Source organism: Botrytis porri (genome assembly GCF_014898465.1).
Source record: "Botrytis porri strain MUCL 3234 chromosome Unknown BPOR_009, whole genome shotgun sequence".
Classification (NCBI taxonomy): domain Eukaryota; kingdom Fungi; phylum Ascomycota; class Leotiomycetes; order Helotiales; family Sclerotiniaceae; genus Botrytis; species Botrytis porri.
Genome location: NW_024066083.1, coordinates 548,871 through 572,118, shown reverse-complemented (window position 1 = coordinate 572,118; position 23,248 = coordinate 548,871). Strand labels below are relative to the sequence as shown.

The following is a 23,248-nucleotide window of genomic DNA, read 5'->3' as shown; positions in this document are numbered from 1 at the left end:
AATAATAATAATAGCGTTGTATAGTGTATTTTCATTGAGCATCTTATTAACTTGTGAAGTTGATGAATTATCAAAAAAAAAGTTCGGACCGGATCAATGATTTTACGAAAAAGCCTCGGCATTGAAAAGATGCTGAATCTCTTTCAACTACAACACCTTCCACCCTATCCATCTCATCGTGCGGCATTACAATAACAAGCAATCGCTCCCACACGTCCGAAAATTTCACAGCCTGAAGTCCAGTATCTTTCCCCATAAAACTGATATCCTTAACCGCATCTAAATCTCCTAAGAACCCTTCATATTTCTGTCTAATCAACTTCCACGCCGTTGGACCCAAACGAAGTCGAAGTGGTACTATCTCCCCACGACTAGCTATCTTATAAATAGTTTCTGCTATACCATTAGGGTCGAGCATACCAACACCGCTCTCGATACCCATATTTACCCATTTCTCGAGTGCACGAGTTGGCATATTGGGAGCTGGATAGGCGGGATGAGGTGCAGTGTGGGCTTTGCTGTGACCTTCGAAGTTGGTTTTTACACCAGAAGGCTCAATTATACAAAAATTGACTGGTGAAGAGAGAGAAAGTGTTAGTTGTGTGGGAAGAGACAATAAAGTGAAAAATGAAGGCATTTATCAGCATACTATTCCAATCGGGGTGCATTTCTCGCGCAACAGATTCAGTCCAACCTTCCACTGCATATTTACCAGCGTGGTAATAAGCATTACCAGGAAATGAACACAATCCAGCTAGTGAGGAAATCTGGTAAATAACCCCTTCACGATGTTCTTTATGCTGGCGAATGACTTCAACAGCTTTCATTGTGACTCTTGCTGCACTAAAAAATAATGTTTCGACTTCCAAATGCGCTTCTTCCTCAGGCGCCGATTCAGTATCTCCAGAAAGGGAATAACCAGCATTATTTATGACAATGTCAAGATGGAAAGAGTCACCAAAATGCTTAGAAGCAGTAGCAAATGCTTTGTTCACTGACGCAGAAGAGGTTACGTCGAGAGCGAGTTTAAGAATATTAGGATTAGAGCCGGGAAGGTAAGAGAGGTCGGATGGATTGCGAGCTGTGGCAATCAAACGCTGATTAGGTTTACTGGCAACTAATTCCGAGATGGCGCGACCGATTCCAGATGAGCAGCCGGTAACTTTTCACGATAAACATTAGTCATATTCCCATTTTCAAACTCGCAACGAGAGAGGGGAAGAGCGCACTCAACCAGGTTGCATCAGCTGGAAGCTCGTAAGGCTTGGCATTGACTGGATTCATTTTGGTAGCGATGAGTGAATTTTTTATATCGGCAGGTGTGTTCTATTTTATCTTCGTTAAGGTTTTGTGCTTGTCTTTTCCACAGACTTCTTATATCCAAACCCCTTATCAACCCCCACGCCAACTATAGATCATTGGAACTGACAGGTAAACGTACTGTTCACTATTTGGTCCAAGCTGCATAGCCCCTATTTTGATATTCGCTTCACGGCGAGCTCAAATTGTTTCCCCGAGTAAAGAGTGGGTTGGGAAAACGAGTCGGGAATCTTGGAGGGGGAATAAGTCACTCGGCCATGGCTTGAAGGACTCTATTAATGTAGGTGCTGCAGTCAACGATCTCGTGATCGTCACCAGAGCTCCACCAATCATTGCACATCATTAAGTTCTTTTGCATACCTTCCTTGTGTTGTGAAAAGCAAATCAATACCCTTTCCTAAAAGCCACCGAGTCATTATCTGAAGAAGCTGATGCTCTGGAAGTAAGGTTCCGAATAATTGGCTTTCAACAGTGTACCTCAGACGTTTGGTTGCTTAACTTGTAAGTCAATCCCACAAGGCACATAGGCGCATCGCATAGTCAGCGTAGCATTAGCTGCCTTGGTGTAGATAAACTGAATCTATTTTGAACTTACTACTATTCCCACTACAACCCAGAAAGCTTGATTCAAAACCGGAACTGGGTTCGAGTTTTAAAATATAAACTTGAATATATTAAGAGATATCTACAAGTCCATTTTTGGAGTGTCCCGTCAGTTTGTACACCCACTGGTGGCCCCAATCCGAGAGGACAAATACCTCGGAAAAAACCGCATCTGCTCTCGTCGTCAGCGATGAAGGTTGGTAACCATCCATCTGAGCGGATTCGATTCAAAATCATGGAACAATGAACAGGGCGAAGGATTACAAATTGCTTAGAAGCTTAGAATAGTGATATCTCAATAATATTACATGACCAATGCGCATTTCGTTTCCAATCAACATTCAATATCAGACTGTACAATACACACCTACCTCAAATCTCACGAATTCGGACATTCAATATCATAAAAACTCTGTCCACAGATTTCCATTCCCATCTATCCCACTAAGCACTCTCAAAACAACATAATTCAAACCAGCCATCCCAGACGCTGAAACATACACATTCCATGCCCTCACAAAAAAGAACCCTTCACAGAGATACAGAAAAATAATCCAAACCCCATCTCCAAATCACTAATCTCGCAAAAAGAAAAAGAAAAATGTTCAACATCAATCCTTCCAATCAAAACGACCCAATTTCCAATTCTTAGACCTCTAAAGAAGATTAACCCTTCCCGTCTCCTCAGGCAAAACCCCCGTAACGACAAATGTCTTACTTCCAAACGTCATCGTCTCAGTCTTAAATTCATAAATCTTACTCTCAATCTCAATTGTACTCGTGAATTTAGGCTTTTGCACATGCACACCAGTAGGTTTAGCATGACCGCTTTCAATAGCCCGAGCGGATTCCTTCTGATTGGACGGTTTGGCGTGACCGGATTCGTGCGCTCGAGAATGATTTTTAGTGCTGGTAGGTTTGATGTGTTTAGATTGGTGTTCTTTACCTCCTTTACCGGTTGGTTTGGCGTGGCCGGATTGGTGCTCTTTAGTTCCCTTGCCTGTTGGCTTCGCTATTTTACTCTCGTGATCTTTGCCATTTTTACCAGTTGGTTTGGTCTGTCCACTTTCGTGAGTACCAGTTGGCTTGACGTGTCCGCTCTCAAAAGCACGAGCTGGTTCCTTATGCCCAGTAGGCTTACCATAGCTCGACTCGTGAACCTGGGAGTGTCCCTTAGCACCAGAAAGTCTAGCATCGCCGGATTGATGAGCAAAATGCTCTTTTGTTCCAGTAGGTTTAGCATAAGTGGACTCATTTTTCTTTCCGTTCTTTCCAGATGTCTTAGCATGTCCACTTTCATGTGACTTATGCTCTTTAGCTCCAGTGGGTTTGATATATCCACTCTTATGCTCCTTTCTTCCCTTTCCAGATACCTTGGCTTGACCACTCTCATGTGGTTTCTCATCTTTGAAGACAGGGATTTTAGAAGGATGGGCATGTTCTTTCTTTCCACTAGTGGGCTGCGTATGAACACTGTCATATCCGTGAACTGTACTTCCTGTAGGCTTTGCCTTACGGGATTTGCTCACAATAGCACCTTCAAGAATATCGGTTTCAACAGCCCTTTTAGAGAAATGACCAGTTGGCTTAGCGTGGCTACTATCGTGGACTTTGGATGCAAGGCCAGTTGGTTTGGAACCATCGTGAGACTCGACACCAGATGGTCGGAAGTGGTGGACTTCGTTCTTACCACCAGATGGGTTGATGGTGAATTTAGATTCCTCCTCTTCTGTGCCGGTGGGGACGGATTCATTAGCAGTGAAGGAACCGGTAGGGTGGATCTTGAAGGAGTGTTCGATGGGGCCGGTAGGTTTAACGTGGGATCCACTGTGCTGAACGACATCGGAGGTAAGAGCAATGGGGGAAGCGAAGATCATGGAGATGAGGAGAGCGGCAGTTGCGCCGGAGATCTTGGAGAATTGCATGATGATAGATGTCTATTTGCGTGATCTTGGGCTTAAGAGGTTGATTTGTTTGAATTGATGCAAAAATGCTGAAGAAATCAAGTAAGGACCCGCCGATATTGGAATCAAAAAATTGAACTGTAAAGAGTGTGATAATGAAAGATGCAAAAATTAGAATGCGAATTTGAATACAGTTTCTGAACTGATGAAACTATAAGAACATGATCTTGGCATATATATATACTTGGCATACTAGAAAAGGAATCTAAACTTGCCTTTCCCTTGCAACAAGCCACTCATCCTCATCTCACCACTGCGCAACTTCATGATCCTTATTCCTTTGCGCCACCAGTATCATAACATATTATTTTCTGGGGAAGCTTGTCGCTGCTTCCCATAAGCTGGTTTGATACAACCATTCGATCAAAGAAATCAAGGAAATATAAGAGGGTAGGATCGGAGGAATGACGAGAGTATATAAAAAGACTCCATTTCTTCCAAGAACAGGCACTCGATTTCATATCAAACGATTCCCCAGGAAACATGAAACCAGCCCTTCACAAGGCTAATGATATAAACAACTGTAAGGTACCATTCTTAGAAGGTCCCAACATCAAACGGAACTATCCATCCAGAAGTTCAAAAAGTAATGCATAATCTCAGGGGTAGTGAGCTCAACAAGACAGTGTAACTAAATGCAAAAAATCCTTCCACCCAAAACTCGAAACAACCCCCAACCACGTGCTTGGAGGTCTGACACCCCTGAATCTTCATAAATACCACCTCTTCTCTCGTCTAGGAAAATACTACGCAAGATATAATCTAATCGTGACAAAATACTGGGCATAGCCTACTGAAGGAAGAAACGAATACCAGTGGAAACCTCGGAATTATACTAAGCTTTGCGGGAGGATTAGAGAATTGCTTAACTATGAATCGGTGAAATTGGTGCTTGCGCGGCTTCATGACCTTTCCAGAATTCATTCGAAGAATGAGCTCGGAGAGATTCTTAGGATTTCGAATGTTGTGGTTTTTCTTGAGAAAGAAATTGCAGCAATACGGTCGGTCGGTAAAAGTCTAGATGCTGAGCGGCCCAACACCGCTTTAATGCAGAAGCTAGCATGCTACTATCATTGTACAGCACAACAAGGCTGAATATTCATAGATACATCCTTACCTTGGATTCGATAATCATTAATATTCCGCGATAAAAATTTAGACGTCCATGGTTGGTTGTGTAGATCAATTCTCTTATTTCGATCTTTTCAACTATATAAAATGTCAGTATGAAGAACGCAGCAGATCTCAGAGTGAGGATGTGCGACTGTACATTTAGTTTCAGAGCCCTTATGCCTCGGGAAACTTGTGGACGATTGAGATAAGTACGAACGAATGATTCAAGGTACGTACCTATATCAATAGGTAAGCCCACTCCAAAATTCGAAAAAACCGTAAGGAGTTGCAAGGGAGACCAATAATACTTGACTGGGTTGAAAAAAGAACTATTAAGATTGGATATGCTATTTAACTGGTATCTCTTTCGCTCGCGCATCAGCTACAAGGCCACGAATCTCGCATTTGCATCAGCAGGCTACAAATACTAATAATGCCATATGTTCCCCGTCCAGATTCCTACCCCGTCATGTAAAATCGTATCATCACGCCAATAAATCCCACTGCAAAAAAATGCATCAAGAAACACCAGGAATGCCCGTGGGCCCACCCCACGAATTGAACAAACTATCTTGAATATCTTGCACAAAGGACAGCCAAATCGCTAAATGCATCATAATCGTGAGTTTCATCTCCAATCGACGAATTTTTGGATGCCAGTCCAATCTAATCCCCATATGCTGGCACCACTGGGTTGCCAATTGCGGTTGATCCAAAATGCCAAACCACCAATGATCCCAAAGCTACTCACCACTTGTAGTGCGATGATACCTCGTCGTTTCATGTCTTCGTTGAATTCTAAAATCCCAAGGGGATCGTGTGTATTCAGGGCCGAGTTTGAAGATGTTCGAGAATATTTTCCTCGCTTGACTAAAGCTCCAGGATCAGAATTCCGTTGGGATTGGCGGGCTTGAGAGATTGGTACAAGCGTGCCATCCTGTACACATTCTCCAAGTCTCTCTGTCAACCATACCGCCCTTTCATTCCTGGCTAAAGTTTCGAATCTAGCACGCTCATTTTGAAGACTCCTTTGCAAATCAATGGCCCAATTCGAAAGTCTTACTTGTGCGAGCCTCTCTTCACGTTGAGTATGATCTGTTATACGAGCCAACGCGTAAGATGTTGTAGCACCAACAGGCGCAGTAAGAACTTGTGAGGTAGATGACGACATCATTGATTGCGCAAGAGGTCGATACAAACCTTTTGGCTTCAGCACCGATTGATTATTCCGCCATGCTATAAATTTCTTCGCTGCCGAATTTCTCAGCCATGCTATGCTATCTGGCTCGAATAATTGATCGACGAGAGCTGCTAGCTCTGACTGAATTAACGGTTGAACGTAGTCAGGGTTCATGAGAAAGCTAGCATCCATGGTCTCGTGGTCTTTTGACAACATAGTGGATATAGCGTAAGGTGCAGCTGGTTGAGAGGATCTCAGCGCGTCGTCAAAGGATAAGCCAAAGAGAAATGGCCGTATATTGGCAGCTTGAAGCTCGCTCAATACATGCCTTTTGACGTTGGCAAGGTCCTCAAGCGACAATACTTCTGATCGTGCTATAAGAGGTATAACGTTTGTCATTGAAGATATGCGTCGTAGATATTCAATATCAACAGGTTTGATTCCTGGCCAAGGGTTAATTGTTTGTGTAGATAGTAAAGTTTTCAAAGGCTTACGATTTACGATGATGTAGAATACGACATCCACTTGAGAACCGCCATTTCCACCAAGCAAATGTATCATATCAGAATCGGTCATGCCATCTTTAGATTCAACTTTCTGAAATTGAGACTCGATATAATCCACAACAGGAGTGATCACTTCGAGGCACTAGATTAATTAGCTGATGGTATAGCCATGACAGTAAGACGAGGCTCACGGAAGTCTTGTCTCCATAACCAGGGGTATCAACAAAGCATATATTTCTTTCTAGAACTGAATCGCCCATACTCTTTCTTCGACGTAGGACCTTGCTTTCGTCAACTTCCGACCACCAGCTAGGATATGCCTTGGTGCTAGCATATATTTCTGTGATTTGAGTTGTAGTCTGCATATTGCCACCGCCAGATTTGGCTTTATTCTTGGAATGTCGTCGTTTATCGGAAACTGGGGGTGGTGAGGTAGATAGAGGATCGACATGAACTATATCTTCACAGATTTGTACTATCGCTTTGATTAAGGATGTCTTGCCAACACCTGTAGAATGTCAGAAGAGCCAGATGTGATGGAGTGAGGTTTATTTACCGGAATCACCAGCGATTAATACCTTCAACCTCCCCATGTTCTTCCCCTTCTCAGTAAATGGTCGTCTACTGGGCATTTTTATACTCGGCATAACTAGTTGAGGGTCAGAGCAGCTATCCATCATTGCCGGCGCATTCTGTTCATCTTCTCCACCAAATACAATAGCCTGACTTGATATTTCGTCATTTAATGATTCTGTATCTGATATTCTCGAACCAGGACTACTTATAATGGATTCTCCGGCGGCGGAATATAAGGACATAGGGGTATAAGGTCTGGAGGCTTCGGTAGTTGAAGGGCGGACTGGAGAAGTAGTTCCACTATGATCGTAGGATGGCTTTCGGGAACGAGATCTCGAATCTCCTACAGATTGTAACTTTTCTGCCAAATTCTTCTTGAATTTCTCCCTAGCCCTGTCGTATTTTTCATCCTCATCACCGCTACCTTCCGAGAAAGAGCTAATTGTTGTGTCAATACTCTCCACACCGTATGTACTATTCTTCAAAGAATCTCGGTGTTTTAATGGAACACGAATAGGTTGAGCTTCTCCGGATTCTAATGTTCTCTCATCTGCAAGAAAGTAGCTCATCTGCGGAGCTTGTGTTCTTGTTGCGAGTGGTGTTATGTCGTTATCATTAATACTCCTACTTCGAGATCTCCCCCTGTAAGCGTCGTCGCCTGGTAAAGGGCGCATTTTGGATTGTTTGATAAGGAGGTTGTTTGTGGAGAAGCGGGGATCAAGTTCTTATCATGCTTTTAAATGCTTTGAAGACCTATTGTATGGTAATTCCTTAAAGAATTGTAGGTATTCAAACAATCCCTTTATTAAGAATTGAAGTTGTCTCGTAAGTTATAGCACGGTTGCTTAGGTAGGCATGTAACAATACCTACTAGTACCCCGCCGCGTGATATTGAATACAGGAAGAAGAGATCCTGATTCCTGATTCATTTCATGGAAGCAGAGCCCAATCAGCCAAAAGTACAGGAGCCGATTAGCGGTGAATCTTACCTAACTCCGATCTGTACTAAGATGATACCGGCATTAGTGTCAAAAGCACCGGGGCACGTGCTGAGGCACCAATGAGAGATGATATAAGGCATCAAGTTTTATCTCAACCTTACTTCGCATCAACCTTAATTATTAAGCGCCTGATATTTCATATTTAAGCGCCCTATTTTGGTGTAATATACCCATATTTGGATAATAGTAAGAGGCTAAACTTAATATGGCTACTTTCATCAACCATTCTTCCTATTGTATCACCCTCACTGGGCCATACATGAACGATTATTGGAAGCATTTCCCGACGATCGTTTCTCGAGTGATTTAATCCCTACATCATTTTGCTCCGGTTTTCTTTTCCACTGGGAAAGATCTCCAATTTTAATACAATCAATCAAAACGGCTTCTCACGGGTCGAAAGACGCGCTGTCGATTCTAGAGCAAACTTGCACTCCAAAGTCCTTTTTATTCAATACAGTTCGCAAGAGATCTTTGCTAAGACCTCCTCACACATTTCCCCCTTCTCCAACTGCGCAGCGACTTCCCCACTCTCTGCCAAGTTCTATCAGCATACAAGATCTTGATACCGAACACCTCACAGACAAAATGGACAATAGGAAACACCCCAGTTCCTTCCAGCAGCTGGAGAAGCTAGGAGAGGGTACATACGCTACTGTGAGTACATGAGAGGGATTTTGAGATCCATGTAGCGCTGCGCGACCTGCGCGTGATTGACTATCCTAACGAGGGCTCTTGCTGCAGCGGACTTGTAGATGTTCTTCGATACTGACTCATACAAGGTTTTCAAAGGTAGAAATAGACAGACTGGTGAACTTGTCGCTTTGAAGGAGATCCACCTCGATTCTGAAGAAGGTACACCATCGACTGCGATCAGAGAAATTTCCTTGATGAAAGAGTTGAAACACGAGAACATTGTCAGCTTACACGATGTCATACATACCGAGAATAAACTCATGTTGGTTTTTGAACATATGGACAAGGACTTGAAGAAATACATGGATACTGCAGGAGACAGAGGAGCTTTACCACCTCCTACGATCAAATCATTCATGCACCAACTCCTTAAGGGAATCGATTTCTGTCATCAAAACCGGGTTCTTCACAGAGATCTCAAGCCCCAAAACCTCCTCATCAACATGAAGGGTCAACTCAAACTTGCAGATTTTGGTCTTGCGCGTGCATTTGGTATCCCTGTCAATACTTTCTCCAACGAGGTGGTTACTTTATGGTACAGAGCACCAGATGTCCTCCTTGGAAGTCGAACCTACAATACTAGTATTGACATTTGGTCTGCGGGATGTATCATGGCAGAGATGTATACTGGACGTCCCCTATACCCTGGTACAACCAATGAGGATCAGTTGGTACGAATTTTCAGGATCATGGGAACACCATCTGAACGAACATGGCCTGGAATCTCTCAATTTACCGAGTACAAGTCAAACTTTCAGATGTATGCAACTCAAGATCTACGAGTTATTTTGCCTCAAATTGATGCGGTTGGTATCGACCTTCTTCAGAGGATGCTGCAATTAAGACCAGAATTGAGAATCAGCGCACACGATGCTTTAAGCCACCCATGGTTCAACGACTTACCAGGAGCAATGAGACGCCCACAAGTCCAACAAGGACAGATGCCGATGCAAAGAGGATATGCGCCACAAGAGGTTGCCCAAGGAGGTTACCAACAATATTGACGGATTTCTTTTAACACGGACTTATGATACCTCTATCTTGGGGGAAAGGCGTTAGACTGGATTGCATGGCGAGACTTGGGTGCGTGTGTTTTCATAGCAGGTTATGATCGATCCATGATAATGAATTTCTTTAGCTTCCGATTCATGATCTTCATATTACGTACGGATTCAATTTCTATGACATACTTTTCAAAATACACCTGGGCAATAACCTCAGCCTCATGTTCACAGACCCTTATTTGTGACTTATGTTGCATGTCTGATGTTTCGGGCTGTGCAAATATTATAGCCACCTTTTTTGGGGCTTGACAGTGGCTCTTTCGGAACTCAGATGACCCGTGCGTAATTCTGATTCAAGTGCATGATTTCCTAGTAGCCTTGAAAATCGAAGCAGGATGAGAATCCGCAATCTATATCTGAATTAGGATTGTATATCAAGGTTCTATGTAATTCCAAACATACAACGGTGATTGTCGGTCTTCCAGTAATACAGAAATCGATGCTTCCACTGGGTGCTTACTAGGGCAGGCGAACTTCTTTGAGTATCCAAAGGCCCATTAAGAGAAGCTTATGGGTGAAAAATCAACTGCTGCATGGTTGTGAAGATGAAGCAAGCAAAACGTACTTAGCGAGCGTCAATATATGACCGCTGTATGTACGAAGGGTTTCGGATGCGAATATAAGATGTTGTTCTTTTCAATCGATTGGGAAGTACTACGACAAGTACCTACATAACCGATGTTGTTGTGCGATCATTTAATGTGGTTATGCAGCGTAGATGTGCATCTCGTGAACATCTCGCCAAAGTCAGATAGTTTGGATCATATCGAGGAAACAGGAAACCTACGTAATGTTAATTTGATAGTTGTTTAACTAGTCATTAACAATATCTCTATCACTCGCCATTTTTAAAATTAACAATTAGTCCGACTCACGATGATAAAGTCTGCGCATTACCATAGTAATCACACATCCGATAGCTCGAGTCAAAACGTTCCTTAGATCATAATAACGCCAGAACTTCTAGTTTGAGCTCGAACCAGAAGTTTACTTCTCGCATGTATGGATTCATCCGGGTAATGGTTTCCCACCTCAGATTTGCAAGTGCAAACACAAACTTCCTCTTCATTCGCTGGCACTGTGAACTTAGTTCAGCATTGGTCTCCAACTTCTGTGTAGGATGTTTGTGATTCTGCGGTTGAGCATCTAATCTAATACGGATCATGGGGGGCTTCAGGATAATGATATATTCTTATTCAAGGGGAGTGCTCACTTGTGTCTAGAGAGCTTATCTTGGTTATGGAGAAGCTACGAATTTTGATCGGGAAAGATTTTTATTCCTGTTGTTGATTATGGTGAGATTGGTTTATGTATATCACGCATGTTTGGTTTTGAATAATGTTATAGAACCACCTGAGGGGAAAAGAAGAAGTTGAGTGCCCAGCTTTTGATAGTGATGAATAGTCGATTTTTACGGTGGATGGATGTTTAGCCATGCATCTTCATCTCGTCATCGTATGGCACGCATCTAGATGTTCATTAATATTCATGACGATTAGGATCTTGAAGATAGAAGAATATCCATAGGATGCGATTGTGTTGAGCACGACTGGGACATTCCTGTTGGACGTACAAGGAGTTCTAAGTTTTAGCCGAAAAGGAGAAATGCAAATTTGCCTGTAAGTCCTGTGGATCTACCTGGGGACGTATATTTCTTTACGCCTTTGGCAGCAATCAGACCACAGTTTCAGTTTCAGTTCATGTGGTCGATTTGTATCATGAGATATCTACTACAGAAATTTATTGACATAATCGTTGTGCATTGGTATTGAGACACGCAGACGAATCCTTCCAGGAACTTCTGATTTCAAGCTGAGAGATCGAGCGACTTCAGCAATGTTGGACTTCATTCCACTCAGAAATTACGATACCCAATGACTACCATCATCCACGATCAGCACACACTTAGATAAACACCCGTCATCGGTAAACCCGATGACAACCCCGCTGGATACTGTGGCCATATCTCATATACGTTCTTATTTCCCACAATGCCATCCGCAAACTGAAACACAAAGCTTAACACACCATTCTCAGGACATGGCAATGAATTAATCGTTGTATCGAGACGCACCACTGGTGTGAGTACTCCAAAATGCTGAGGAAAATCAGAGTTTTCGGGGAAGAAGGTTGAAGTCCAGGTTGGTGAGATATCGAATGGAGAATTGGAGGGTGGGGAGATGATAGAGATATCGAGTGCGGGTGGAGTAGGTGAGGTGTGTGACCAACCTAGATATTGCGATTCGAAAAATGGGAAGGTGGCAGCGAGGGTGCAGGTTTGATTTGTGCTAGAGGGGCTCTGTGTGGATGAAGGGATGGTGAAGGATATGTATTGGAGAAGAGCGGTAGCTGGAATATCTTGTTAGCAGTCAAATTACGGTGAATGTGAGAGTGGGACTAGAGAAATAAGGAGATTTACTGAAATTCTGGTATACGAAGAATGAACCAGCACCGTTGCTACTTATGGCATTTGAGTAGCTTGAATTAGGAGCGACGCTTGATATCTGGGAGATCCAAGTTGGTGGAATATTTCGGCATTCTCGAGGAGATAGGGGTCTGTTTGGGATATTTGGGATGATTGATGCTATAGAACCTGTCACAATGAACGACACAAGTATCATGAAAGTTCCTGTCTGGTACATCTTGAGATATGAGAAAATTATTTCACAATGCCTTGTACTCGATAGATGTAAGAGAAGATATAGACGTCTATTAGGTGCGTTATCTACCGCACAAAAGGACGGTTAAGTCATGGGAATCATTGCTCAAATAGACCGAAATATCACGAGGTCGAGATCGTACCGTTATGAGAATGAGTCTCACGGATTTCGACTTGGCGTAAGCAGTATTTTGGCAGATCACGGATGATTATGTCTTTCGGAAAGATTCTCCGAAATCCCTTGACGGCAACGTAAATTTATTCGGTTTTATGTGAAGAGAACTCTAATGGAATCTCGAATTCGTCCTCATTCTCCCTAATAGATCATCAACGCCACAAGTGCAGATAAGAAAGCGATACAAACAAAAGCTAACAACGAATTTCCCCATCCGAGCCCTAATCGCTTATACAAAGGTGGACCAACGAGCGGTAGAATAGCAGCAAATAAAGCACGAAGTATACAGCACACAGCCACTGCCGAAGCTGCATGTAGTTCATGTACATCGACGAGATAGTTCTCTGTGGGAAGTATTGATAATATGAAACTAAAGCCCACGATTGCAGTACCGATAATAGGAACGATCCAGTGAACGTGCTTTTTGGCAGACCAATCGTAGAGAAAAAGGCCGACGGGAAGAACTACGGCACCCAGAAGCATGAGGGGAAGTCGATGCTCGGGTTCTAGGTGTCCTCCTTGTGACTTTTTGTGCTTGATGTATCGGTTGGAGACCATGGCATAGAGAAGTATAGCTATAACATTTCCAGCAGCTGATATAAGTTAGTTTCCTTAACATACATGCGATAAATGAACAAAAATTCATACCTCTTCCCAAAAATGCAAGTCCCACAGGACCTTGACCAAGTCCGTAATTATCCTCTAATATTAGAGTAAGAGTGGTAAGAATAACGTAAGAGATTCCATAAACTAAAGCCGTGAAGAAAGATATGATGAACACGATTGGCGAAAGAAACAGCATTTTAATTGGTCGTAACAAAGAATCCTTCAAATCCGCATGTTTTTCCGAACTTCCATATTTTGATCTCAAATTTTGGTTTCCAGTACTTTTGCGAAGTCTCTCTACTTTTCGCTGCACAAGTTTCACCTTGTATGTTTCTCGAAATGTGAGAAATCCAAAACAAGTTACCGCTCCGACGGCGATCACAACAATCCAGATACTTCATCGCCAGCCTTTCGCTTCGGTAATATAAGACCCAACGACCGGTCCTGCAAATGGACCAAGGAGTGGAAAGGTAATAGCTACTGACATAGCGGTACCTCGATCTTCTTTTCTGAAGAGATCCCCAACGATACTGGGTCCCAAAGTCACTGAGCAAACGACCAGTCCGCTTATAAACCGGAAAGCAATGAGCATGGACATATTGGTACTCAGAGCCCCTCCTGCAGAACACAGGATAAACAGGATATTTCCAACATGATATACAGGTATTTGCCCATAGATCTCCGACAGAGGTCCCACGAGGAAAGGTCCGAAGACTTCACCAAGCTCCCAGATGGATACGAGCAAAGTTGAGTATAGCTCGTTTGTAACGCGAAACTCTTCCATAACTCGTGGCACGGCTGGAACAATGGTGATGGTACCTAAGTTACTACGAGAACTCGTTAGATGTGTTATTTGAGAATCATGAAAATCCCGTGGGCTTGGGGTGAGGAACTATTGGCGCGGAATAATCAACATACACCAACATGAACATCAAAGCCGTACAGCTAACAATTGACCATTTCCGCCACAAATGCCAGTTGAGGGGGTGTTCTGGTTCATTCTCGTCGAGATCAACGACATTCTCATCAACTTCCAGGGCGTCGGTTTCAGTGGTTGAAAGGTTTGGTTTTTCTGAGGGTGAGGCGATGTTCTCGTCTGATTTTGTTACCAATGCTTCTTCCTGCAGGGAAACGTCGAGCACTGGATTGTCCATTATTAGCGTAAGCTCGGCTAGTACAAAAACTCAAGACAACTTGCAGAAGTAATCACTACTATATCAGATAAATGTGTTGTACTTGTCATCAAACTGTTGGAGCTTCCGAAGAAACCCCGGCATCGTGCTATCGACACCTGGTCATCGGAGATATATTACCAACCCCCATTTGTCTGGAGCTCGAACTACGTTATCAATCACCGCCGTCGCTTTTTGGAAGATCAGAGGTCTTTACGACTGAGACCACTGCAGTCTTGCTCATAAAGTAGATTCCCGTTAGGCATAACAATGTTGGGAGAGAGTCAACCGCTCCAAGAGAAGAATGTAGGAAGATCGAATAGATCTGAAGATAGTAAGAATCTAGGACTGGATATTCATTGCTTTATCCTCGGTACGATACTGACGTCCACGGAATGATATCAATCAGACTTATGATCGCCATGCAGAAAAGCTTGTAAGCAGTAACAACACCAATCATAATGACTCGAGCTACAGGTAGAACATAAGTATACACATGTATTGTTATTGTTGGTGTCGGCAGTTGTTTGATTCGATCATGGTTTACCAAAAGAGTATATGCTGTTGCGGGTCGTGCGGCGTAGCTGCTACCCGACACAGATTCTTATCTCGGACACGCCTCTATTTTGCATTAAGGGCTTACATATCTATTCTGATGACGCAACCAATAAAACGCTTGTCATCTCGTTATGATATAAGAGGATGCGCTCCACGAACTGGATAAATATCGCTCTATTCACCCCAGTATCTAGCCCCTTAACTTTTAGCCACCATCCTACACCTCCCTCCCCGGTTTCCTCCCCCTACAAACAACCCTAGGAATACACAGCTCATTCCCCTGCTCCGCCTCTCTCTCCCCCCTCTCAATCAATCCCCACCACATCTCCGCCGCCTCCTCCTTCCCCATCCCCATCAAACTATCCGCAAATTCCTCCATCGTTAATAAATGCTGTTCATTAAACGCTCTCACCAATCTATCCTCATCCCCAGAACTCTGCAAATCTATCTCCTCAAATCCGGCATCTTTAAGAAACCACGTGATTCGAAGCGTCCAATCATATCGATCATTTGCCCAGGACATCGTGCGGATTTGTTGAAGAGCAGGGGCTTGTAGAGCAGAAGAAGAGGAGGTTTTGACATGCATGTTTACGCAATCGAGTTCGTCCCGTTGTAGATATCCTATAATACCTCAATTAGCTTTCAACCTCCACCTCCTCTTCCTTCTTCCTCAAATCTCGTGATATTAAATCAAGAAAAGAAACTCACCCCCAGGCTTCAACATCCTCATCAAATTCCCCACAAATTTCAAAATCTGTCTCTCCCCCTCCAAAACCAAAACAAGCAATCTCACATGCACCTAATCAAACACTCCAACCCATTCCCCGGGCACATCTTCGAAAATGCCACATTTCCTCACCTCGGTGTTTCTTGGTAGCCATTTCTCATTCGGCGCCTTTTTGATATCTTTATCAAAACCTACTAGTTTTCCATCTGGAAACTGCCTTCCTATGTCTAGTAGCCATGCTGCTGTGCCCGTCACTACATCTGCAATTATTGCATCCTTGGGTAAATGGGGGAGCATGGATGGATGGATATTAAATCCAAGTGCTTCTTTCCAGAGATGGTGTTGCAGGTCTAGTCGACAAGAGGAGATGTGGGTACGAGTACGAGTTCGGTTGAGGATGTAGCCGTGGCCGGAGGAGAGACTCCAGTCTGTTTTGGGAGATTCGGGTTCTGCCTGTTGATGGTGGAGATTGATGCAATGGGATGGAAATGGAGGATTTCCTTAGATGTAGGAAAGATAGACGTGGGAAAGTAAGGGAAGAAAGGAAAATCATCAACATCGAGAGTCCATCCACTAGTATGCACTCCGCCGCAAAATATATCAGCTGAGCTATCAACACTCAGAACATCCATGATACAACTCTCAGACCAAATACAAGCTTAGTGAATCACCAATTGTACTCCCCCTTCACCAACAATTGATTTCTCTAAACGGCATCCCAATGCGAAGGAACTACGAATGTTTGCACTAGCAATCGTATAAACTAATCGCAATCAAGAAACAAATGCATAATCAATTAACTGTTACAACCGTTATTAAAATCGAATACCCCGCTATCCAGTCAACAATGATAACTAATTAATGATCCAATGCCATGCAACTCAGACACCAAGAAATAAAAAACATACCAGAGTGTCAGATGAACGAATGCAGAAATGTCTAATTACCCTACCAGAACGACATACGAAACAAACCACAGCAAATCAACACATCGATTCCATCAAACCTGAAAACCTGAAAATAACTCAAGTCCAGTATCTTCTAGATCGAAACGAACCAAAAATTGATACAAAAAAAATATAAATCACTCAACACCCAATGCTTCATACCCAAGACATTTTATCTCAAAATATAGAGATGTTAACAAAATAAATACCTGCTTTCAAGAAACGTAAATTCCCACATAAAATGCCATCCCATCTGCCATCCCATCTGCAAGCAATGAATACATGGAAGTCACTACCAGACCCCGGAAAGACTATGAATTTATATCATATCCGCTTCCCATTCATCCAACACACGCAGATAAATAATCCGCGCAATCTGAAGTAAAAGACCCCCGACTCCGATATTTTCCCATCAAAATTTCATAATCCCATCCAACCATCCATTCGATTCCAATTCAACAAATCCCTCCATCCAATACATTCTCTAACCAGAGAATTAAAAAAAGATGTATGTGTATCCCCAAACCGCACACATCGGTCCCTCTACTCTCTCCTGCCCCCTTCACGCTAATCTCGTCGCCTGACTCTTAATCTCCCCATCCCCCAATTCCCTCACCGGCTGCGTCCCCGGCATCTCCACATGATATTCCGGCGCATACATTTCATACGCCACGGGTTCACTCTTCGAATAATCGCTCGAATCCTCCATCTTCTCATTCATAGCCACTTCCGAAGTAGGATAAACCGTATAATCCGTATTTTTCTTCTGTTTCTTGCGCCAGAAGAAGAATCCCGCTGTTAATGCTAGGAGTGCTACGATTGCGATCCCGATCCCGATTCCGGCTTTGGCTCCGCCGGAAAGAACGGTGGATGGGGTGTTGTTGGTGGAAACGCCGGTTTGGGTCGGTGATGAGGAGGCGGATGCGGAGGTGCTAGTGGAAGAGGTGGTGGGATTTGGAGATGCTGTTGTGGTGGCATCACTGCTAGCCGAAGCAGTAGTTGATATCGATGTTGATGTGGTGGAAGTTGATGAATCTGTAGGTAATGGTAATCCTAATGTTGTAGGTGATGCACGTTGATTTTGGTCGACGATGAAATGTTCACTGTTGGCTCCGTATCCATTTGATGCATTTGGTTTCAAATCGAACCAACAAGGTGAACCACCCAACCATCTCCAGTTGATTGGCGCAGAGCCATTAAATGCTGTGACCGTGGTATAGCTTTCTATAAGGAAAACATCGAGTGAGTTTTCATTGCTCCGTCATGTTCTTTTGTGATATTTTACGATGAATTCTTACCTGTGATTAGTGGACCCGTAAGATCCGTGATATTCTGACAATATATCCAAAGTTGAGGCTCTGGAAAAGGAGATGTGTAGGTTACGTTAACGGTATCGAGATAGTTGATGGTGAGATTATCCGTTGGATACAAGAAAACAACACCATGATCATCAGCTCCAGTATATCCTATACTCCACGAGAAGCAAGTAAGAAATGTCAAGAAATGATTCCGTGAGTAATACATTTTGATGACTGCAATGATTGTTGTCCTAGTTTAAGTTACGCTGAGGATCCAAGTCACCAAAAGATTCCATGTTGGATACGTGAAAGATTTGAATCTTCTGAGAGATGTTGAACAAGGAAATGGGGCTCATGGGTCTAAGGGCCAGGTCTTTGCCCAGAATCAAAAGATGGGTTAAATGGGATTCTTCCTTATTGCCAACGAAAACAGTGGAGATCTGTTATGATGGCTTCCTCTCAACTTTATTCAGAAGGAAGTAAGCTTAACCTTTTCATTCCTTAGAAACTTATTCCTGATTGGCTTGGCTGCTTTTTTCTGGTGCTATTTGTATTTCTTACGTAGGGTGGGATGACTTGGTCCTACACTGCCTACTTGGGTAGTATTCTATAATGAATACTGGTACTTTAAGGAGGTCGCAGGGTTGATCTAACTATCCCTGTAGCATGGCTAGAGCATGGCTCGAGCATGGCATCCAAATACCTACTGGGGTATTTTCACGAACAGAAATGATCGTTCTGATACCAAAACTTCAAAAATGGCGAACATCAACCTTCATGAATGCAGTACAAGTACGAAAGATACAAGCAAGAAGATATAGCACGCGAGCACAGAAGAAGTCCCTCCTCCCTCCCCCACCGCGAGAGCCAACCTAGTGTCAGTTGTTTCTTAATGCCATCTAAAACAGTGGAAGTACGATATTACAAAGTACAGCCTCCTCTCTCCCGTCAACTTCTTTCTTCAAAAGGAATTGAACGATAAGCGTAACGGACAATAGACTTTTTTGCTGTCACAGAGCCTGATCACTGATTGGCTCTCTGCCTAGGATTGAATTAGCGAGTATATATATTTGGAGAATATCTTTGTACGTAGGTGGGATGATGCATACCTATTGCTTATCTGATTGGTGAAACTAGACCAGCCAAGCAAGCCATTTAAACCTCCCGAGATTAAGCTTATTGTTCCCACGTTCCACGATCCCCTGTCTCAAGTTTCATACCTATCGAGAACCATCTTCACGACGTAAAATTCGAGACGTTACATCGCCTATAAATAAGAATCCTCATATATATCCCATTTCCTCATGTCTGCCAAGTTTATCCCCCAAAATAAAAAGATGCGAGGCCGACGAACAGATCATTGGAATTTTCTGCTTGATAACATTGTAACCCCAGCACGTGCTGGGTTCATGACAGGGTTGAGCTTGTAGAAGTCAAAGTGGAACCATGTCTGATCAACAACAAACAGGTTCCTCCAAAGCTGTCACCGGCGTCTAACGTCCTTTCACGACTTGCTGAATCACATCATTCAAATCATAAAGCCCACAATTTCCAAGTCATTACCGCCAGGGTCATGACACTAGTGATATAAGCGGCAACTCAAATGCTCCTGGAATATCTTTCTCCAGTATGGTTCAACAAATAGCATGTGCTATTTCTAAGACCGAGGAGAGTATAAGCATAGGTAATTGCCAAGGACGTATTGAATCCCTCGACAAAATGTAATTCCTAGCCTAGATTTTCGCTTAGACTATTTGCATTAAATGCGATCGGTTCGATCTTCCTGCGGGGAATTCGTTGGAGATAGAAATTCGAATTGACATCAGAAATCGAACGGCAGTCTTAGAAAAGATGCAACATGTGTTCTGGACCTATAGGGGGAACCATTTTTGGAGGTGGTGGCGGTGCAAAATCATACTCATTGGCTGTTAGTGGAAGATCATTAGTTTTGATATGATCGACATACACGTCTGGACAGGCTTCAAATTATGTAAAGTCAGCAACGTCATTCCATACGTTCAATCGAAACCGGAAAGTTCGGTGTTGACCAGCTGGTAAGGAAATCATCGCTGCTCAAGATTTAGACGAACACTTCGTCCAATGCTCTCAAGGCTTACGGAATCTCAACCTCAAAGCCCAGACTCCATTCGAAGATCCCCCGGATTTTAAAATCCAAAATACTAATAAGAAAGTTCAACCAGGGATCGGGAGCTCATACACCTATAAACTCGATTCTCCTCAACTTCAGAATCGCCCAGTCCTTCCACGTCTTTCTTTATTATAAACGTGTTCAAGAGCTTTGAAGAAAGTTTCATCGGTCAACGGATCTTGATTTTCGTCCTCACACACATGAAGTGGCTTGAGATGGGTTGCGTATGGTTTTTTCTTCATACACAAGTGAAGCCAACGACATCCATCGGCAGGAAGGCAGACCGGGTTTTTCGGGGGACTTGCTTTGACAAATGTTGGCAGAGGGGTCTTCCGAAGTTTCGAAAGTTTTCTCGAGATGAGATTAATGCCATTCTGGAGCCTCCCACTAACCCAAAGTTTTGTTCCCAATGGTTGAATTGCTATCTGTGCTCGATTTATGTAGCCTGCTTGCATCAATTCCTTTGCCAAATCTACAACTGTACCTTCCCGGCCTGGGAACTCGGTACAGTCGTCGTAGGAAGCATGTCCACATTTCTGGTGGAGTATTAGAATGAAGCAGAAGCCTTGAGTATACATTCTCGTTTGATCGTTCATACACATGTCCAAACCAAGCGTCGAGTAGCACTTGATAAAATCTCATGTTTTCCAAGCAATTCATTCATGCTAGAATGTGTTGCCTTAAATTTGGAGCAATTTTCTAGAGGTGATATTGTCAAACGAGGAGACCACGCCTCAAACATGATCCGGCCCCTGTGATTCTGGAGAAGAACCTCCTTGGCGCTCTTCTCTGCATATTCTCTTCTCTTACTGATATCATATAGTTTACGGTTCTCGACCCCTTTAGTTTAATGTTGAGAACCGCAGAGAAGGCATGAAGGACCTGCCAGACGTCTTCGGTATTTATCAGATCTTTTTACATCTCCCGAATTCATGGAAAACTTCATACTTTCGAAACATTCTTACGAAAGCAACCCGGGTTCGTGGTGGTGCACTCGACTCCAAATTTTAAGAGCATAACTCATGCAAGCGTTCGCGTCAGCAGGAGAATATATAGCCCATAGATGTTCCCTATAGCCCAAAAATAACAAGTGATCTATACGGTACCAATCCGGCACCGCTTCAGGGTACTTTTAAATCACTCGTAGAGAAGGGGGTTGTTTAGTTACTTGCAACAATAAAATGAATGCAGGTTTCCTATCCAAAGGTAGAGGGGAGGTACGCTCAACATCAAAGTTGAGAACATCAACAAAACTACTGAACGTATCTGGGTGATCGGTGTCGAAATAAGCGGGATGTTGAGAAAATGAGACACGACCGTGTTTTCTGAAAAGTTGGAAGATTTATTGGCCTCCCCAATGAATGTAATTTGTTGAAAAGAAGTTTTCTCACTTATTACCCCACAATAGTTGGTATAAGAGAATGCCATATAAGCCCAAAAGATTTTCAATTGAAACAGCACAAGCACTTTGCATATCGTAGAGAGAAGAAAAGGATGAAGAGCGTCCGAGATACGAATCGGGAGGGGTGGAGTGGTAAGCCGACATAAAGCATAGTTCATCTGGATGATTCGATTTGACATCGGTAGACTTGTTGGAATGGGCGCTCCCTGATATTCGTCCGTGAGGAACCAATCATCAGTTCCCTTTAATTTGCAACTATGTTACGTGCGTTCGCTCTGCTCTTAGGGCTGCTTCCAAGTGATGTCCATTTCATATCGTCCGAATACAAGTCGTCAGAAAACAAATCATGTGGATAAAGGTTTTTCCTTTCGCTAATGATGATAGAAGGAGCCTTTCCCGTTCTAAATTTGACTTCTTTAACCCAGAATCAAATCCCCACGAGTGATCTGCGTCAAGTTCTGTAGAAGGTGTTGGAGGTATTGAAGACGTTGAAAGTATTTGTGGTGTTGGAGTTGCTGGAGAGATTTCAGATCTTGGAGGTGTTGAAGGTATTGAAGGTGTTGGAGAAGTTTGAAGTATCGGAATTGATTGGGGTATTAGAGAATCCGAAGATATCGAAGGCATTGGAGGTATTAGAAGTGTCGCAACCATAGATGCAACTCCCATCTCTGATATCTCCATTTTCCTACTCCAATTCTCAATGTTTCCATCTTATTGACTTTCCAATCCCGATTTCCACGTCAAGCTCTACTCCGTCCTAGCAGGCTCACTACCAGCTACTACCTTTCCTCGAAGCCAGCGCCCCCTTCCTCATCCGCACTTTTCCCGGATCAAGCAAAGCATGATACTTCTCACACTCCCTCTTCCCCAATGTATCTTCTTCCTCCTCCCAGCCCATCTTCGACATATCCTTCAGCGCATCATCCCACGCCTCGAGCATCTCACTCACTGCCTTCAAACCTCTCTCAAAGATTTCGCAACTCCTCTCAACACCACAGAACGACATTTTAACCTCTCTTTCATAGCGAGGTACATCATAGCCATTTCATTAGAATTCGATTTCATCGACTCATCCGAGAATCGGAAATCCCAAACAAGAATCCCGCACGAGTTTTCACTCCCTCTCATAGCCTCATCGTAGATGTTCAACCAAACAGAATTTAAATCCGACATGAGATCTGAAGGTCTTGACTTTTCAATGGGTCTGCCATTGTGAAATTTGGACGAGAATCTCAATTCTGTAACTTTCAAAAGGATAAACAAACTCCAAATAAACCACTCCCATCTCACGCACCACATCCATCGCCTTCCTTTCCATCAAACTTGGCGCATACACACATCACACTACCCACGTAATCATCATCTCCGCCCTCCAGAACTAGCTATAGATTTTCCACCCTCCACAAATTCTTCATCACGAATCTCCGTAGGTATATCATAAAATACACGAATCATATATCTCCTACTCCCCTTCATTTCCTTGCCTCATTCAAAGCCTATTTAAAATTTGAAAAATCTCAAGAAAATAAGAA

General features: G+C 43.2%; 10 protein-coding genes across 10 annotated transcripts; 1 reads left to right on the top strand and 9 right to left on the bottom strand.

The window, feature by feature from the left end:
- Positions 1-70: 70 nt before the first annotated feature.
- Positions 71-1,284, bottom strand: EAF01_007004 (uncharacterized protein; the record flags this gene model as incomplete). The annotated part of the gene is made up of 3 exons (XM_038915258.1): positions 71-573; positions 650-1,162; positions 1,230-1,284. 3 exons carry the CDS (start codon positions 1,282-1,284, stop codon positions 71-73), a joined length of 1,071 nt encoding a protein of 356 aa, XP_038768896.1.
- A 1,295-nt stretch (positions 1,285-2,579) lies between these two features.
- EAF01_007003 (uncharacterized protein) lies at positions 2,580-3,848 on the bottom strand (the record flags this gene model as incomplete). The annotated part of the gene is made up of 1 exon (XM_038915257.1): positions 2,580-3,848. The coding sequence occupies one exon, from the start codon at positions 3,846-3,848 to the stop codon at positions 2,580-2,582; it is 1,269 nt and encodes a 422-aa protein (XP_038768895.1).
- A 1,469-nt stretch (positions 3,849-5,317) lies between these two features.
- On the bottom strand, positions 5,318-8,153 carry EAF01_007002 (uncharacterized protein). Its single transcript, XM_038915256.1, has 4 exons — positions 7,243-8,153; positions 6,878-7,194; positions 6,675-6,828; positions 5,318-6,623 (listed from the first exon to the last, which is right to left on the bottom strand). The coding sequence occupies exons 1-4, from the start codon at positions 7,934-7,936 to the stop codon at positions 5,629-5,631; spliced, it is 2,160 nt and encodes a 719-aa protein (XP_038768894.1). The 5' UTR covers positions 7,937-8,153; the 3' UTR covers positions 5,318-5,628.
- A 698-nt stretch (positions 8,154-8,851) lies between these two features.
- On the top strand, positions 8,852-10,171 carry EAF01_007001 (uncharacterized protein; the record flags this gene model as incomplete). The annotated part of the gene is made up of 2 exons (XM_038915255.1): positions 8,852-8,920; positions 9,046-10,171. The coding sequence occupies 2 exons, from the start codon at positions 8,852-8,854 to the stop codon at positions 9,961-9,963; spliced, it is 987 nt and encodes a 328-aa protein (XP_038768893.1). The 3' UTR covers positions 9,964-10,171.
- A 1,300-nt stretch (positions 10,172-11,471) lies between these two features.
- EAF01_007000 (uncharacterized protein) lies at positions 11,472-12,665 on the bottom strand (the record flags this gene model as incomplete). Its single annotated transcript, XM_038915254.1, has 2 exons — positions 11,472-12,372; positions 12,443-12,665. 2 exons carry the CDS (start codon positions 12,663-12,665, stop codon positions 11,918-11,920), a joined length of 678 nt encoding a protein of 225 aa, XP_038768892.1. The 3' UTR covers positions 11,472-11,917.
- A 333-nt stretch (positions 12,666-12,998) lies between these two features.
- Positions 12,999-14,736, bottom strand: EAF01_006999 (uncharacterized protein). Its single transcript, XM_038915253.1, has 3 exons — positions 14,382-14,736; positions 13,506-14,290; positions 12,999-13,450 (listed from the first exon to the last, which is right to left on the bottom strand). Exons 1-2 carry the CDS (start codon positions 14,615-14,617, stop codon positions 13,861-13,863), a joined length of 666 nt encoding a protein of 221 aa, XP_038768891.1. The 5' UTR covers positions 14,618-14,736; the 3' UTR covers positions 12,999-13,450; positions 13,506-13,860.
- Positions 14,737-15,369: 633 nt separating this feature from the next.
- EAF01_006998 (uncharacterized protein) lies at positions 15,370-16,376 on the bottom strand. The gene is made up of 2 exons (XM_038915252.1): positions 15,902-16,376; positions 15,370-15,814 (listed from the first exon to the last, which is right to left on the bottom strand). The coding sequence occupies exons 1-2, from the start codon at positions 15,921-15,923 to the stop codon at positions 15,411-15,413; spliced, it is 426 nt and encodes a 141-aa protein (XP_038768890.1). The 5' UTR covers positions 15,924-16,376; the 3' UTR covers positions 15,370-15,410.
- Positions 16,377-17,429: 1,053 nt separating this feature from the next.
- Positions 17,430-18,710, bottom strand: EAF01_006997 (uncharacterized protein; the record flags this gene model as incomplete). The annotated part of the gene is made up of 2 exons (XM_038915251.1): positions 18,166-18,710; positions 17,430-18,091 (listed from the first exon to the last, which is right to left on the bottom strand). Exons 1-2 carry the CDS (start codon positions 18,389-18,391, stop codon positions 17,430-17,432), a joined length of 888 nt encoding a protein of 295 aa, XP_038768889.1. The 5' UTR covers positions 18,392-18,710.
- Positions 18,711-19,764: 1,054 nt separating this feature from the next.
- On the bottom strand, positions 19,765-20,892 carry EAF01_006996 (uncharacterized protein; the record flags this gene model as incomplete). The annotated part of the gene is given in 5 exon segments (XM_038915250.1): positions 19,765-19,893; positions 19,917-20,036; positions 20,050-20,144; positions 20,384-20,438; positions 20,452-20,892. 5 exon segments carry the CDS (start codon positions 20,890-20,892, stop codon positions 19,765-19,767), a joined length of 840 nt encoding a protein of 279 aa, XP_038768888.1.
- A 383-nt stretch (positions 20,893-21,275) lies between these two features.
- On the bottom strand, positions 21,276-22,397 carry EAF01_006995 (uncharacterized protein; the record flags this gene model as incomplete). Its single annotated transcript, XM_038915249.1, is given in 5 exon segments — positions 21,276-21,443; positions 21,456-21,639; positions 21,706-21,922; positions 21,981-22,117; positions 22,138-22,397. 5 exon segments carry the CDS (start codon positions 22,395-22,397, stop codon positions 21,276-21,278), a joined length of 966 nt encoding a protein of 321 aa, XP_038768887.1.
- Positions 22,398-23,248: the final 851 nt, after the last annotated feature.